This window comes from Giraffa tippelskirchi, chromosome 11, assembly GCF_054371585.1.
Source record: "Giraffa tippelskirchi isolate mGirTip1 chromosome 11, T2T-mGirTip1v1.2.pri, whole genome shotgun sequence".
Lineage (NCBI taxonomy): Eukaryota > Metazoa > Chordata > Mammalia > Artiodactyla > Giraffidae > Giraffa > Giraffa tippelskirchi.
Genome location: NC_137285.1, coordinates 124897014 through 124914882, shown reverse-complemented (window position 1 = coordinate 124914882; position 17869 = coordinate 124897014). Strand labels below are relative to the sequence as shown.

At 40.6% G+C, this 17869-nt stretch overlaps 2 protein-coding genes across 10 annotated transcripts in view; one reads left to right on the top strand and one right to left on the bottom strand.

Annotated features, from left to right (window-relative positions):
- DNAJB13 (DnaJ heat shock protein family (Hsp40) member B13) overlaps positions 1-17869 on the bottom strand; it is a 171083-nt gene that overhangs the window by 65327 nt on the left and 87887 nt on the right. The window lies entirely within an intron of this gene.
- C2CD3 (C2 domain containing 3 centriole elongation regulator) overlaps positions 1-17869 on the top strand; it is a 120779-nt gene that overhangs the window by 72146 nt on the left and 30764 nt on the right. For 7 of the 9 annotated variants that reach the window (XR_014068403.1, XR_014068404.1, XR_014068405.1 and 4 more), the window contains exons 24-27: positions 2086-2424; positions 11815-11953; positions 13513-13577; positions 17289-17494. Coding sequence is in view for 5 of the 9 variants with exons in the window: in XM_081539557.1 (XP_081395683.1) it covers positions 2086-2424; positions 11815-11953; positions 13513-13577; positions 17289-17494 (749 nt within the window). In the remaining 4 variants the exon portion in view is untranslated. The remainder of the gene's footprint in view (positions 1-2085; positions 2425-11814; positions 11954-13512; positions 13578-17288; positions 17495-17869) is intronic. The other 2 variants (XR_014068406.1, XM_081539560.1) reach the window with 1 other exon arrangement.

Genomic DNA, 17869 nt, shown 5'->3' with positions numbered 1-17869 from the left:
CAACAGATCTTTGATCCAAGGATGACATGTCAGTGGAAGTGATGACTGACCTGAGTTTCAAAGGATTTAAAAATAAGTCAAGAAAAGGGGGAAAAAACAGTTTTCTAAATGCGAACAGCATGGGTGAAGGCACAGAGGCAGGAAGCAGCCTGATACATTTTACGTGTTGTAAGTAATTTGGTGCTGTTGGATCACAGGATATATAGGTTGGGAAATGGTGGGGAATGAAGCTAGAGAGGTGAGCAGGAGGATTGTGTGGGAAGCCTCGTCTAAGCAGGAGAGTTTAAGCTTTTTTCTGAGAGCTCTGGAAAGCTATTTTAATGAGTTCTGAATAGAAGAGTGACATAGCTTTACTTTCTAGAAAAATAAGTCTGGCAGCTGTGCTACAGAATGAATTGAAGATGATTAGGCTAGACTCTTTACAAATGTCATATTTATATACCTTAACATTCATGTAAGGTAATTTTCCTCACCATACAGTTGAAGAAACTGAGTCACAACCCTGTCTTAGCTCTGTTAGCCTTGTGCTCCTACCCTGTTACTGAGTAGGTAGCCCAAGTTAAAGGAGGACTGAATATCAGGGTGATTATCCTAGCTTCTCTGATTCTGTCTGGACCCAGCAGGTATAATTCTGACTCTGGTGAGCACCTCATCAAATGCCGTGTGCCCTATTTTGTCTGGGCTGGCCTAGAGTCACTTCAGAGAGACTACAAAAAAAATCCTTGAAGTATGCAGAGCTCACTTGAACTAAAGTTCATAAAAACAGGCTTATAACTTCACTGTGCTAAAGCAGGTAGGTCTGGGAAACTGAATATAGATTTAAGGATCAGAACTTGAACATAAATAACTCTTCCCCCTCCCCTACTCCTGTCAGCTTTTTATCCACTTGTAAAAGGGCCTTATACAAAGTGTAGCATTTTATGTTTATTGAATGGGTTGCAATCAGTTCATCTAATCATCCATCCAACAGTCTTTCCAAGTACTATTAAATTTCTTGAGGATAAGGATTTAACAGTTTTGCTTTTGGTATCTTCCTTTCTATGACTTGCCCTTATTTTGTGCCTGTGATAATCATAATAATCTACACATTGCATGGGAAAAAAACAGGTTGCCTAAAAACAAAAAGACAGGAAAGACTCCCTCTTATTGCAATCTGTGAATCAGTAAAGTCCATTTTCCTGAATTGTTTGTTGTTGTTCAATCTAAATCATTTCCAGCTTTTTGTGACCCCATGGGCTGCAGCACATCAGGCTTCCCTGTCCTTCACTGTTTCCTGGAGTTTGCTCAGATTCATGTCCACTGAGTCTGATGCTATCTAACCATCTCATCCTCTGCTGCCCTGTTAATTGGAATGAGTCTTATGAAGCAAACTTTGAGATTCTAAAAAAACTATTAGTACCCTCTGCTCTGTAAATAAAATCTCATTTTAGTACCCAGCAAACCAGAAAAGTTATATCCCTGGGTTTAAATCTGCCACTTATTGGAAAGGTCATCTCACCAGGTTACTTAACCCCTCTGAGATTCTAGCACTTGAAAAATACTTAACAGATACTCCCTTTTCTTTTTGCCTCCTGCCACCACCTCCTCTTTCCCTTCCAGATGATTTTCAGGGCTACTGTCAAAACCTATTTATTTGGTGAAACAGGCTAAATTGAGCATCAAGTCAGCTTCCTAATAACAGGCCTAAGAAGAGGAACTAGTGGGACTTATGGAAGAAAAGACAGGCTACTCTTGATTTCATCAAATGTTAAACTTTTAAGAGACTCCAGAAGTCATTTAAGTCTAGCTACCCCCTCAGCTCATGAATTCCTTCTATAGCAGCTGTGCCTGGTAATCATTCAGCTTTGGCTTGAAATCCAGCCTTCTCATTGCTTTCCATTATTTCAGATAGAGTTGGGGGGTTGCAGGGGAGACAGTAAAAACTCTCACAGTGTATATTAACCTCACAGTTCCTTTTGCAAATTGATATGTTAGGCCCTGTGGCCCTACCAAACGAGAGAGGACCACAAGTACCCTAGGTGAACATCTCCAGGTTTAGAAAATGTTCCTGCTTGCCTTGATTTATTCTCTTCCATCCTCTTGCAGGTGTTTATCCCCTATTTGGACGAAACGCTTCCAACCTCTCGGGAGCTGCCTTGAGAGTTCATGTGGTTCTTTCCTCTCTTTCTTCACATCCTGGGCCCACCCATGAGCTGGACTCCATGGACTGCAGCAGCCACAGTGAGTCTGAGCAGGTCCCCAGAGGAATTGATGAGATCCAGCTCTCTCCACCACATGGCCACCAGAAGTCTCTAGCCTCCACCCAGGTCCCCTGCAACAACACCACAGCTGAAGTCTGCCCAGCCCAGGAGGGCCCTCCTGAGTCAGATGGAACTTTCACAGTCAGCATTCTGGTAGAGAGAGCAATGCACTTAAGCTTGAAAGGTATGTTCTTCTCACTTATCTATCAACAGATATCTGACTCTGCAGGCTACAGTCCTGTCTTCATAAATCTTTCTAATCATGACAGGGTCTGGAGGAATTGCTAATCATCTTAATCAGTAACAATTATATTTCTCAAGCCTAAAGGTTTAAGCAGTATGAAAGCCTTTCTGAACCTAAGTGGGCCTTGTCAGTTATCTTAATTTTGTATATCATAAATTCCTCAGTCCAGAAACCAGAGTATCAGCTTAGATACACCTCTTTTCCTTTTTCACCATCAAATCCTCATATCCATTAAATTGCTGTGTCTCTGAAATTTCTGTTAGATCTCTACCTTTGTCTCTATTTATACCAACTTTGTCCCTCTTCAGTATACACCTAGGGCCAAGGATTCTTAGCACTGGATCCATAAGCCCTCAGGAATCCAAGGATTAAAGTCAGGGTAGGTGATCTTGGATAGAAAAATAATTACATGTTTATTTTTATTAACCTCTAACTAAAATTGAGGCTTTCCAGGTAGCCCAGCGGTAAAGAATCTGCCTGCCAAGCAGGAGACATGGGTTTAATTCCTGGATCAGGAAGATACCCTGGAGAAGGAAATAAAAACCCACTCCAGTATTCTTGCCTGGGAAGTCCCATGGACAGAGGAGTCTGGCGGGCTGCAGTCCATGGGGTCGCAAAGAGTCGGACAGGACTCGGCAACTAAACGGTAGCACAGCAGCAACGAAAACTGAACATTTCTTCCAATTGTGAGTGTAAGCACTAGAGCCTAGTGATATTGACAGTACCTGTGATGCTGTCAACTATAGAAATCACAGGTATTTTCATACCCCATTTCAGTTACTGAAGATATCTTGGAATGTCGTTTATTCCTGTCATTACTTCAAAATTACAGTAGTTATTAAACCAAAGTAATTATTAAACCTGAAACTTAATCTTGTTGTATATTAATAAAACACATATATTGCTGTGTCACAGTTTTTTAATGTTTTGATAACTTTTATTTCTTTGTAATCTTATGTATTTTACATTATTCATTAAAAAAAAAAAATACTACTAGAAGAGGCCCATAGACTTCCCCAGATGGCCAAAGTAATCCATGGCACAAAGAAACCCTGCCCTACATTTTTTTTGCCCTTGCCCTACTTTTATTCAGCCTTGTAATCTCTCCTAAAGTTTTCCCTTTTGCCATCACCCTTCTCTTTTGCCTGCTTAATTCTAATTCCTCTCTCAAGACTCAGCACAAACATCACCATTTACCAGAGTTCCCTTGATGTAAGGGCCACCACCTATTTGCTCTCTTAGCACTTTTACCCTTTTTATCATAGCATATATTGCATACATTGATGCTAACATTATTTGCATGATTTTCTTCTCCACTAGGTAGGAGCTGTTTAAGAGCAGAGACCTTATCTCATTCATTTATTCATTCATTATTCATTCATTCAGCAACAAAACATATCCTATTGTCTGTGTGAGCACTGTCCATGGTGCTGGGGATAAAGTAGTGAACAAAATGACAATAATAGTGCCCTTATGAAGCTTACATTCTAGTAGGAATATATTCAGCCCTGTATTTCCAGGCAATAAGTTGTGTATGTTTGTGACTTTGAGCAGTTATTGTCTCCCTGTGTCTTGAATTTCTCATCTGTAAATAGCTGTGATTATCAGTTCTGAGATGTGTGATTATTCTGAGAGCTAAAAATCCATAGCTTTGTGAGTCCAGAAGATTTCAATATATATCTTTTGATTTGGCCTTCCTACTTGGCTCCTACAGATTCTGTGTTGCCTCTCAGTTTTTGCTGTGTATCCTTATTACTTTGGAACAGAAACAAAATTCATGCTCACAGTAACTATTGTCTGTCTTTTATTTCTATTTCTCCATATACATACTACCAACAGATGTTACTTCCAGAATTATAAGCTTCTACAAAGACCCTGAGGTTCTCAACCTTCTCATCACCTTTGTGTGTCAGAGACCTTGAAGCGTTCTGTCTCAGGACAGAGTCTTCTCCACATACAATCTTGCTGTGCTGTATTAGAGATACTGAGGTCCTGTATGAGTCACAAAACTGGGAAACAGTTTTTGCTTTTTGACTGCCCTACCAATGCAGCCCATCTGTGACAAGTCTGATAAGGAATGAATTTAAGGAAAGCACAAAAAAGCTTTGATTTTTGCAAAAATTGTTTTGGTTTTTTGTTTTTGCATTGAAAATAAAATTTAATATGCAAAAACATGGTTATCTTCCGTTTTAGGGGTTGCCTCCATGTTGCAAACAGCAGAATATGCTTGTAACTTCTCAGTTAGACAACAAATTGCATTTTTTAAATATGGCTTGACAATTAGCAGTAATTTATTGAGCATCTCTTTGTACCAAATTCTATTCTCATTTTTGTACATTAATTATCTCACTTAATCCTTACCACTATCCAGTATTCTTGGGCTTCCCTTGTGGCTCAGCTGGTAAAGAATCTGCCAGCAAAGCAGGAGACCTGGGTTCTATCCCTGGGTTGGGAAGATCTCCTGGAGAGAAGGGTAAGGCTACCCACTCCAGTATTCTGGCCTAGAGAATTCCATGGATGGGGTCACAAAGTCGATACAACTGAGCGACTTTCGCTTTAATCCCTACCACAAAGGATTATTTTATGAGCAGATTACAGTACACACCCATTTTATAAATGAGGAAACTGAAGCTCACAAAACTGAAATGACTTGAGTTACACAATTGATAAGCTCTACAGAGCTGGAATTTTAATCCTAAAGCCTGACCTAAAGGAATTTCACCTAAAGCCTGTGCTCTTTGGTCTAAAGACACAGAGTCTCTACCCTGCCTCTCAGGATGTATTTATCAGTTTATCTGTGTTTATCTGTGTTTATCATTTAGTCCTGCTTACACTCTGTATTACCAGGGTAATTATGTACTATATGTCCAGTCCTGTGCTTATGTTGCAAGAATGGTAGTTCAGTTCAGCAAGTAGTGAATCTGTGCTAGGCCAGTACCAGGTACAGAATGTGCAGAGCAAATGGCATACGGTTTCTGTCCTCTAAGAGCGGATAACCCAGATAAGGGGATATGATGAACTGACATGATTTTAGAGGGGCTGTGGACACAGTGGTGGCACTATGGTGACTTTCTTTCCCTTCTAGTCATAATATATAGCAAGCCAGTCCCTGGCTCATGTACCTTTCTTAGCCTAGATTCCTTTCTCCCTTCCCCAGTTACCAGATTCTCCCCAGCATCCTGCTCTTTCTCTCTGTCACCTTGTTCCAGCCATGCTGGCCTCTTTGCTTTTTCTTGAATATATAGGCAGATTCTTGCTTTGAGGCTTTTGAATCTGATGTTCACTGTGTGCCTGGAACATTCTTCACTTTTGGCCTGGCTTTACTGAAATCACTGGCTCAGCTAGACCTTCCTTGGCCACCCATCTAAACTTACAGCCTCTCCCAACAATACATATCCCTTTTTCCTGCTTTATTTTTGTCTATATCCTTTAAATAGTGTATTTTGTTTATCTTCCATCTTTCTAGAAAAAGATTAAGTCCTACAGAGACAGCAATTTTTTGATTTATTGACTGCTAAATCCCCAACACCTCGAACGGTGTCTAATACATAAGTAGTAAATGTGAAATGAGGAAGCAGATGAATCTGAGACCTTGTTCAAATGCCCTGTCTCTCCTTTTAATATGTTCTCTGATTTTCTACTTTGCCTCTCCTGCAGGAAAGTTGCTTATGTGGAATTTAACAGAAGATAAGTTGCAGGGATTAGTAGATTCGTTCAACAAATAGGTATTAAGTTCCTGCTGTATCCAGTACAGGGTATAGGATCATGTCCTCTTACTCAGAAAGTTTTATATCACCTTTTCTCTATTCTCACTGCTTCCTTGCATGTTCAGGCTTCAGGAACTTGAATTAATGGAATTGCCCTCTCAACGATTGCTGTGAACAGTATTCTCTTTCAGTATCGTCTTCATTCTACTACTGAGATTATATTATGTCTGGTCAACAACTGTGACCTCATCTCTCCACTTAAAATACTTTGTTGACTTCATGTCACTGCAGTCACAGTGGCCTAGCACACAGAGTACTGCCATGCGACCTAATCAATCTTTCCAACATCATCTCTCACTGTTTCTTACATCAGGCAGTTTGCTTTTTGCCAGTGCCCCATCCTCTATCATGTGACCCTTGATCATGGTCTTTCCTCTACCTGTAATGCCTTCTCTCTTATTCAGTGAACTTTCTCCTCATGCTTCAAGAGTAAACTAGATGATACTAACACTTTGCAACCTCCTGACCACCTCTATCTGTTCCCAAAACTTCCTTATTCCACCACCATCCCTACGCAAGTTTCCTCCTTCATATCACTTATTATTCTGTACTGAAAATGTTTCTTAATGTGTCTGTCCTTAGGCTGCCTGTTCGTTGGGGACAGGGACTGTGTGTTTATTTCTGTATCTCAGTACCCGTGTCTTCATGATGCAACTAAGCAGGCATAATGTCCTTTTGTTTGTGAATACGATACTCACTGTCTCTTGTATTTCTGGCATGAGCTACAAATCTGTAAATCACTTGTTATTTTGTTTCTTTCTGTTTAGCCAGGGCAGATTAAGCATCAGAGTGGACACTTTCAGAGGTCTTTTGTCTCCCAAGTCCTACTGTCACAGTGATAGGCCCATGTAGTCCTTCCCCGCAAATATTGATGGTTCACTCAGACCCTGTGCTGGGCCCTGAGTGTACAGACCTGCACATCATCTCTCTGAAATGTGCTTCCAAATGATGATATAATAGGAAGACTTCTGGAATGGGATTCAGAAGACTAGCTTCTGGCCCTAGCTAAGCCATTAACTTGTATACTGACTTTGGGCAACCCATTTCTCTTTTCCTCGACTGTAAAATATAATAGTCTTATAAGATCATCTCTAAGCATAGGGAGCCGAGGGTAGCATATCCCACACTGTGAGTCAGCTATAAATTGCCAAGTTCTTATGAAAATCCTGGGTAGATGCTTCCTTAATATCCATATTGACTGTCCTGCCTTCAGCAGTGTTCTCAGTGTGTCTGTCCCTCTCATGCCTTAGAAGCGTCTTCATTGATGAAGGAAATAAATGATTCTTTAGTGCAAAGCTGCATGCAGAGGCTTCATAAACAGCCCTGAATTATGCCTTACACCTGAGACAGTGTAGTCCCCACTGTGGTCCTGGTTCTAAAATACAAGAGTTTCTTGGATACTTTTGTTAGAAAAAACTCTGAGGAACCTTCAAGAATCAGCTTCAGTACTCATAAGATTTGTGTACTTATACTAGACATGACCAGTATCTCTAGCGCTATCTTACAGATGAAACCATCAAGGAACAGAGAGGTAAAGTGATTTGAGATCATCTAAATTATACCCAGTGAAAGCCAAAACCATCTTCAGTATCATCAGCCTTTAGAGGCTCTCTTTCAACTACCCAGACAGGGTTAGGGGTCCTTCTGTGTTCCCACAGCCCCCTGTGCTTTTGGTATAGTCTTTATCTTATTGTATTATAATTATCTGTTTGTGTTTACCTCCAGATCAAGAATCAGATCTGACTCATCTGTGCATGTAAGCCATAGAGCAGGTGTCAGTTAATGATAGCTTAACAAAGCTGAGCTAGGTATTTATTAATGTACAAATCTGGGCACTGCTTGAGGGAAAGTTTCCATCTATTGACTCCAGGCCAGAGGGAGAGCTTTTCTTTTAACCAGGTAGAATTAATTAGAACTATTGCAATGGAATATCCATTACAATGGAATTCCCTAGGAGTTAGGAAACCTTCCAGTTTCCCAGATGTGCGACAAGCAAGCCACTTTACCTCTCTGTTCCTTGGTTGCCTTGTTTGTAAACTAGAGATAGAAACACCATCTTCTGTGATTATCAGGGATGTTATCAGCACAAATTTAGTGTTGATAAGAAAACTTATCAACACTAAAATAAAGAGTTATGGGACTTCCCTGGTGGTTAAGATTCTGAGATGCCAATGCAGGAGGCACTGGTTCGATCCCTAGTTGGGGAACTAGATCCCACATGCTGTGTGGTACAGCCAAAAGATTTTAAAAATTAAAATTAAAAAAATAAGGAGTTATTATTTTAATCTGATTGGAGAAATTATACCATTTTTGATGCATAAAACTACTACTTTTCCACACTTAGGTGAAACACAGGAAATTCAGTGAAAACTCTTAAACGGTAGAGGTGGCTCATTTCAAGTCCTCTTAACTGCTCTCGGTGTGTGTCCCAATTCAATAGGAGGTATAACGGTTTTCATCTCGGCTGCCTCCAGAAGTATTTCAGAACTTGACCTTTTTCAGGAAGGTAAACAGGCCCAGCCAGATTTCCAACTGCAAGGGGATAGCCAGGGAAACCTGATAGACTTGCTCTCCCAAGCTGATTTCTTTATCACCTGCCTGTTTGGCTGAAAGGAGTGTTTCTGTTCAAGACTGAATAAGGAACAGTTATTTTCCAAAGTAGAAATAGTACTTCTGTTTCACAGCCTCTAGCAAATAGCAGCCTCAAAAATAGTGAACCTAAAAAGAGAGGGTTGAGGTATGAGAGAGAGATCTGGGCAGTATTGGTAGGTATCTAGAATCATAGAATTTATCGTAGGTAATTATCAAAGTAATTTGAGAGTATATGTTTCTGATGAAGAAACTTGTTGCCCAGAGGGTCAGAGTGAAGCACCCAATACATCACACTAAATCAGTACAGAGTACACCAGAACTGAGAAGTCCTGTCTCTCAGCACTCCAGGTGGTCCTCTCTGCTGACCTCTCTCAGTACTGTCCTGAGCAGAGGCTGCTATCCTCTGCAGGTGCACCCAGCACACACACAAGGCAGCTTCTTTCTCTTCTTCTCTCTCTGTGTCTCCCATATTTCTTAGTAGATCTCAAGTTTAGTAGGTCTCTCTTCTTCAACCCTGATGACCCTCTCAGACCAAGGGCAGCAGGGAGTCTGCAAACCATTAGTAAGAGCTGTGGGCCTACTCTGTGCATTTAAGAGACTCTTAGTTTACTGAGGGAAACATAGACACAGATTATTGTAGAATCTCCCTTACTGTGAGGATTTGTGACATTTTATTGGAAGAAATCAGTTGAGAAACTTGAGACCTACTAAAAAAAAATGGGACACAGAGAGAGGAGTGAGATTGAGAAAGAGAGAAATGGAAGCTACGTTGGGGAGAGTCTAGTTGCCAGAAACAACTCACTTCAGCTGTTTTAAACGGAGAGAAGTTTAATGTAGAATGTTAAGATACTTCCAAGTTACTGGAACGGCTCAGGGAGTTGGCTGTAGGCTAAGCTTTTAGGAAAGAACCAGTAGATCTTTTAAGTTAGAAATAACAGTGCCAACAGTGCAGTCCAGGGATCGGGAACTCATCTCTATTACCATTGGGCCTCTGGGGACCCAGGGACACAACCCCTGAGCAGGAAACTCAGTGTCATCCTTGCTAGTAGCAAATGGAAAAGGAAAATGACCTCTGTGTCCCATCTGCCTTCCAATTCTTTTGTAATGGCACCTAATACATAGAGGCCAGTATGTATCCATCCATACTCTAGCACAGCAGAGTCGTGACCCTTTCAATCTCTACAGTAAAGGAATACAATACAGTAAAAGTAAGTGAGGGTGGATTCTGAGCAAGTCAGTCTATGTAATACTGTTAAGTTTCACAAAAATAAACTTTTAAGAAGATAGCTCAGTAATGAGTGAAAGTCTCTCAGTCATGTCCGACTCTTTGCAACCCCATGGACTATACAGTCCATGAAATTCTCTAGGCCAGAATACTGGAGTAGGTAGCCTTTCCCTTCTCCAGGGGATATTCCCAACCCAGGGATCGAACCCAGGTCTCCAGCACTGCAGGCAGATTCTTGACCAGCTGAGCACAAGGAAAGTCCAAGAATACTGGAGTGGGTAGCCTATCCCTTCTCCAGTAGATCTTCCTGATCCAGGAATCAAACCGGGGTCTCCTGCATTGTAGGCAGATTCTTTACCAACTGAGCTATCAGGGAAGCCCATATCTCAGTAGATAAAGGTAATATTAGCATTATTCTGTACATTTCACATTAGTAATGATGCTGCTGCTGCTGCTAAGTCGCTTCAGTCATGTCCGACTCTGTGCAACCCCTTAGATGGCAGCCCACCAGGCTCCTCCGTCCATGGGATTTTACAGGCAAGAGTACTGGAGTGGGTTGCCATTGCCTTCTCCCAGTAATGATGAGTGCTATTTTATTGATTTCTATTAGCTGTTCTTTGATTATTGCCATTTTATTAGAATCATTTTTTCCTGCTCTTTCAAGAATATGCTTGTAAACTGGTTTTACCAGTTTGTAGCCAGTCTGTCTGTACCTCAGTTTTTTTCATCTATATAATGAGAATAATAATATCTTCCTCATAGGTTTGTTGTAAGGATTAAATGAGTTAATACATGGTAACAGTTCAGTTCAGTCGCTCAGTCGTGTCCAACTCTTTGCAACCCCATGAATCGCAGCACGCCAGGCCTCCCTGTCCATCACCAACTCCCGGAGTTTACCCAAACTCATGTCCATCGAGTTGGTATAGTTCTTAGAAAAACGCTGGCACACAGCAAGTGATACATGTTATCTACTATTATTATTTTTTAAGTTTATATACTGTGTGACTTTTTTAATAATTTTATTTCTATTTATTTTTGGCTAAGCTTCATTGCTTCATGGACTTTTCTGTAGTTACAGTGAGCAGGGCCTCCTCTAGCTGCCGTGCGCAGGCTTCTCATTGCAGTGGCTTCTCTTGTTGCAGAGCACACAGACTTCAGTAGTTGCAGCTGGTGGGCTCAGTAGTTGTGGCGCATGGGCTTAGTTGCTCCACAGCATAAGGGATCTTTTCAAACCAGGGATCGAACCTGTGTCTCCTTCATTGGCAGGCAGATTCTTCACCACTGAGCCACCAGGGAAGCCCTGTTATTTAATTTTAATCCTCAAAACATCCGAGGAGATGTAAGTATCATACAAGTCGTTTGAAGAAGGGGTGGCCTAGATAGGCCTTGCCCAAGGTCACACATTGCCAAAGTCACACAGAATGTGTGTGGCAGAGCTATCATTGATCATCTGACTTTTAAGTCCAGGCTCTTTGCAGTTCTACCTTTTTCCTCTTAATCCAGTGTTTTCCATCATCCCACAGAGTACAAAAAGATGGGAGAAGTTGTTTCTTGCTGGGTGGTATTTATGAACTGAACCTTGAAAGAACAGTTGCAATAGCAGAAACATTTCAGACACAGGGAATAGCTCAAAGACCCAAAGGTAAAAGATAGGAATGGTTCTTCTTGTACCTGTGTAATGAGAGGCTTCCAGCACATTCTTTTTTGGTAGCCTGAAGTTTAGTCATTCACTGTTTCCTATTTCAGGGAGCCCCTTGACACAGCGGAAAGTATCAATACCCAGTTGTTGTGTATCCTTTGTAACAGCTGATGAGCCATCTCCTGTCTACACCCAAGTGGTTGAAAACACAGATTCCCCCATCTGGAATTTTCAACAGCAATCAAGGTTTGTATTTTGTGATGTACCATCAGCCTTCCAGAATCTGCTTTCTATTCCAAGAGATAGACTCAAAGTGAGGAATATAACAGACACTACAATACTGAGCAGACTTGGAGAATGCTTTCCTTATCAAACAATTATTTAATCCTAGTCTGTATTTCTCAGAAAGAAAAAGGAAATAATTACATATATGCATTAATGATAAACAGAACGCAGAGTTTGTGAATTATGAATTCATAATTCATAGTGCTTATGAATTCACAGCTAGTGGTGGTTTAAAGGTTTTGTTGTGGTATTTTTTAACTCTACTCAGTACAACTCAAAAATTATTCAATGGAGTCCTCTTACTTGCTCTGCTGTGTTCTTGGGCAGTGGGAATTAAAGAAAATGGATTAAGACAGTCCCTGTAGATACCTCAGCTAAGTGTGAAAGAATGTATACAAGTTATCTAGATGAAGAAGGTGGAGATCTCAGGAAAGGCTGTGGATTATGCATCTTTGGGAAAGATTTCTGGTGCAGTAGGAAGAACCTGGGCTTTGAAACTAGAGAGACTTGGCCTCCAACCCTGTCTCTGTCATTCACTAACTGTGTGAACAAGTTACATAACATTTCTGAGCCTCAGATTCATCATGTGTAAAGTTGAGGTAATTTTTACAGAGTTATTGTGAGGTCCAAATTATATGACATTTAGGAATATTACCTCATGGTACATGGTAGGTACATAATAAATGTCAGACCTGATTTGAAAGCTCAAAAACAGAGGAGGTGGAGGAGTCCTGTCAACCATGTGGCCTGCAGCTCAGAGGTTGGGGGCTGGCACAGAGGCCTGCTGCACAGGGCTCTCCTCCCTTTTCTGCTGTTACCTGTTTCATCGTTATTAAAAGTGTGAGTTCTGTTACTAATTATTGTTATTATCTTTACACTGCATCACCTTTTGTAAAGTTTAATTCTTGTCCACCAACACTAGCCACGTACATGGTATCTGATCTGCTATTTTCTCACAGTGTTTATGTACCTAGTTGAGTCTCAGCAGTTGCTCACATGTTCAGTGTTTTGAAATTTGAAAGGCTGACCTGAGTCAGGAGCTCTAACTGCAGTGGCAACTCAATACTGTCTGTGGTGAGCTACTGGAAATTACAGAAATTCTGGCCATAGTGGCCAGTACTTTATCTAAAATATCAAATCTGCTTCCAAAGGTAGGTGATTGGAGGGCTAAACCCAGCGTAGGTGCTCAATAAATATTCTTTTCCTCTCTTCTCACTGCCTCCACCTACCACCACAAGGCAGGAGAAGAATCCTTACCTGTTCCATGGGTGTTAGGGGAAAGAATACCACATCAGGGTTGCATGTTTTCAGTTCTTGACAAGTTACTAGTTACATCACCTCTCTGAACTTCCATCCCCTGCTTTTAGAAGATAAAAATATATCCTAGAAGATGATCATGAGCTTGAAGGGAAAGTGTTACAGAAAGTAATTTGCAAACTTTAAGATACCCTTCAAGTCTGGGTTTCATACTAGAGAAGCTTCCTACACAGTTAATTTATGGTGCTTGTTTTTCTTGCTAGGCTTTCGAAAGAGCTTCTTTTGGACCCCCAACAAACTCTGGTCTTCAAAGTTTGGCATAAAGGAGGTATGAACTGTTTCTTTGGTTATAACAATAAGTCCACATCATGTTAATTTGCCAATCTTTTTCTTTTTTTAAACCAAGTAAAACCATGGCACTGATGGTGCTGGGAACACATATGTGTGTTAGAGGTGATCCCATAGAATGGCATGTCGTTCTCTGGTAGAATTTAAATCCTTAGAAACCATATCATTTTGTTTGACTGCTTGCTTTGTTTTTATTAGTGAATGGCAGTATACTTTTATACCTTTAGAAATATCTCTAATCTTGTAAGGTACAAATATAACTAGTTAGATTTTAAATATATAAAAACTGAGGCCCAAGAAAGTTTAGTGGGTTGACTAAGGTTATATACCTATTAATTGATGGGGCTAGGATTCAGACTGACTTCTTTCTTTTTTTCTTTTTTTGGCCACACACAAGGTTTGCAGTATCTTAGTTCCCTGATCAGGGATTAAACCCAGGTCCCGGCAGTGAAAGTGCCAAGTCCTAACCACTGGATAAATAGGGCATTCCCCTCAAACCCAGTTCTGACTGGCTGTTTAGCCTTTACCATTTGTACTTCACCAGTCTAGTAAGATTGGAATGACTCAGAAAAATAAGGTGATTAGGACATTCAACTATCTCAGAGCTCTTAGAAAATTTTGTCTCACTAAATCCCTCCTTACAAACCTAGCTCTTTTAAGATTCTTGCTGGGTCTTGGTTTCCAAACCTTCAGTGGTTTTGAGTTATCTATAGCATCACAGTGTTTTCTTGCCAGTGGGTAACCCTAAAACCTAATCAAGATCTGAGAGTAATTAGGGGGTAAAGGAGATCAACTTCCCAGGCTCCCTTCCTGTGCTTCTCTTTGGGAGTGATGCCTCAGATCTGGTTTTGATGATTGGTCCCATGCTGCTGCTAAGGATTCCCAACCCTGCCCAGCCTCATTAGTGGGTCAGAAGCTGACCATAATTCAGTTTTCTCTGAATCAGTACAAGGAATTCCTGCTATATTCAGCTCAGCACAACACTCCTCTCTTGTTTTCTATTCCTGTCTTCTCTCTAAAGTATTCCAGAGATTGTCAAGCAGACCAGACTTTGCTTCAATTCAATACTTACTTCAGCAGGAAAAAAGAATAAACTTCAGTCTTATGCAGATCTGTATTCAAATTTTGGCTCTGCTATTTACAGACTGTGTGACCTGAGATAAATTGCTTTACCTCTTTGAGTCTTTGTTTCCTTATTTATAAAATTAGGATTAATAGAACCCGCAATGCAGGGTTTTTGATGGAGAAGGAAATAGCAACCAACTCCAGTATTATTGCCTGAAAACCCCATGGACAGAGGAGCTTGGCAGGCTACGGTCCACAGGGTTGCAAAGAGTTGGACACGATTTAGCAACTGAACAACAACAACAACAGTTTTTGTAAGGGTTAAAGATAATTATATAAAGTATTTGGGACAAATTGGCACTTAATAAATGGAGCTGTTTTTATTACTATGCCTACTATGTGTCAAGTACAGTGCTAGGGCTGTTAGGTACGGAGATGAAGAAAATGCATTCCCTACATTTCAGGACCCCTAGACAGTCATGTAGACCCCAGTGTAAAGAGGGACAGAGCTCATCCAGCTCTGTCTCTCAGTGTATGTAGACTTACTTAACTCCATCCTTTCCACATAGATTGAAGGAACCTTTTGTAAAAGGTACTCAGACCAGACCAAGCTGTGTTCAATACTTGAGTTCCTACTCTATGCCAGGTACTGTGCTGAGTGATGGAGATACAGAAGTAAAACGACATGTAGGGTGCTCTGGTAGCAGACATCTAACCCAGACTTAGGATGTTAGAGAAGGCTTTGAGGGGCATACCTCCGATAAGAAATGAAGGGACTTGACAATTGTATGGTCAGAAGGAATAGCAAATACGAAAACCTAGAGTAAAGAAAGAGTACAAAGGAAGTTCAGGATCACTGGAACATAAAACTGCAAAGGAAGAATGAACGGGGGGTTGACTGCTAAATCTGATATTAAATTTAACTTGCAAGGGACTTCCCTGGCAATCCAGTGTTTAAGACTTTGCACTTATACTGCAGAGAGTGTGGATTTGACCTAAGATAACTGCATGCAGCACAACCAAAAAAAATTTTTTTTAATAATAAATAAATTTAACTTGCAGCTTGTGGGGGGGGGTCAGTTCACTGACCAGGGATTGAACCTGGGCCACAGCTCTGAAAGCCCAAAATCCTAATCCTTAAGCAACCAGGGAACTCCTGATCTTTTTTCTTGATGATCAATTTAGCCAGATTTCTCCTCCACTATGTTTAGGATGAAGTGCTTTCATGTTAGGCAGAACCTTCAAGTGGGGTTGCCTAAAGTTATTATATAACAAGAACAGGTTACATCTTTGATAACCAAAGAGAGCAAGATTAGCTTTCTTTGAAAAGCAAGAATACCTTTGGAGAACAAATCAATGGCTCTCTCCATCATTCTTCACCCCCAGTAGGTAAGAATTACATGACCCCTACTCAGGGGAACACAACTTCAAGTGTCCCTACAATCTAATCCAATCCTACAACCTAATCCAAGTTAAAGAGAATCTTAAATCTGGTTCAGTACTTCTCCTATATATGAAACTTGAGGCCCAGGAAATTAGAATAATGTGTTTTCAAGTCAAAGCCACATTTAGATTTGCTGTTGTAGTACACTGCTTCTTAGTCTCACCCTACGGTGGCCGGTTCACTCATGCTCTCAGTGGATGTCTATCAAGTTCCTGTAGTGTAGGAAGATGTTATGCCAGGTATGGAAAGTTTAGGGCACAAAATACTTAGTCTCAGCTTTCAGGTAGGCTCGGTCCCAGTCTAGAGAAGAGCAAACTGTGTAAACGAATGTTAGACAGTGTGTGATGAGCCCAGTGTCGTAAGGAATTGGGAAACTCATCACCACCCTTCTTGAAAATTTGCATTCCTTGATTTATTCAGCAAATTGAAAACTGAGAATTGTGTCCATGTTTGGCAGAATCAGTCCTTGATTCAATGTAGGAAGTGGAGCCTATACAAAACAGGAGCATATAAAGGGACAGGGGTCTGTTTGTCCTCAGCTACTTTCATGTCAGAAGTGAGAAGCAGTAAGTATGAGAATAAAGGTCATTGCATGGTAGCTCGTCCAACCAAGAAGGGGTCTTCTCTGTCATTAAGAGCAGCCTGAGCCCAAACTCCTTTTGTACCCTGTACTGGTTTTTTAGGGGGTTATTTGTCTTCTGTGTGTGTACGTGTGTATGTGTGTGTGTTCTTAATTAAATATAATACAGTGTATGTTATAGAAAATTTGAAAAATACAGACAACTATAAATAAAAAAATACAAATCATTCATAATTCCAAGTGTGATGGTCTTTCAAGTGAATTTTTTTCAAGACCCACTTCCCTAAGGAAAATCAGTGAGACCTGGTGCCCTAGGGAGAAGAACAAGTGTCTCTTATGTTTAAGGGATATTTTCCAGTTGCCTATATCAAGAGGACAGAGCTCAACCCTGCCAGCTTTTCCCTACCTTACAAAAAAATATACAGTAGTTCGAAAACAGGCTATGGTTGCCAGTCTCTTATCCTCGTTATCTGTATTCTCTGTTGATTGTGGAATCACTGAACCCTCCCACCCCCTAAATCACCTTTTTCTCTGTGCCACCTCAAAGCCCAGTGGCAAGACATGCCTGGCCACACTGCCCAGCTCTTCTTTCTCCCCCACAGATGAGGAGAGGGTGATTGGCTTCGCCTCTGTGGACCTCTCCCCGCTTCTCTCTGGCTTCCAGTTTGTCTGTGGCTGGTACAACATCACAGACTTCAGTGGAGAGTGCCAAGGGCAGATAAAAGTTGCTATCTCCCCTTTGGAGAATTTGATTCATTTCAAAGAAGAAAGACAAGCAAGACGTGAGGTGAAGAACCTAGGATCACTGGTATGTATCTTTATTCACATCCTTAACCAATAGGGTTCTACTGAGCAAAACCTATAAGAACATAATTTACATGTGTTTGGTACTTTCCAGTGTACAGAAAATACATTTCTGTCTTATAATGACTTCATGACCTTTTGGGGTGAAAATGTTCTGAAATTACATGGTGATGATGGTGCTATTGAAAAACCACGGAATTGAACACTTACTTTCAAAGGGTGAATTTTATAATACATGAGTTAAATCTCAATTTTTTAAATAAAATAAGGTTAGATACAGGGTGGAATCTGAAACCACATTAGATAAACTTTAAAAATAAAAAGTTACATTAATATCTTTGGTCTCTTAAAAAAAATTAAAAGAGAAAAATGTGAAGAG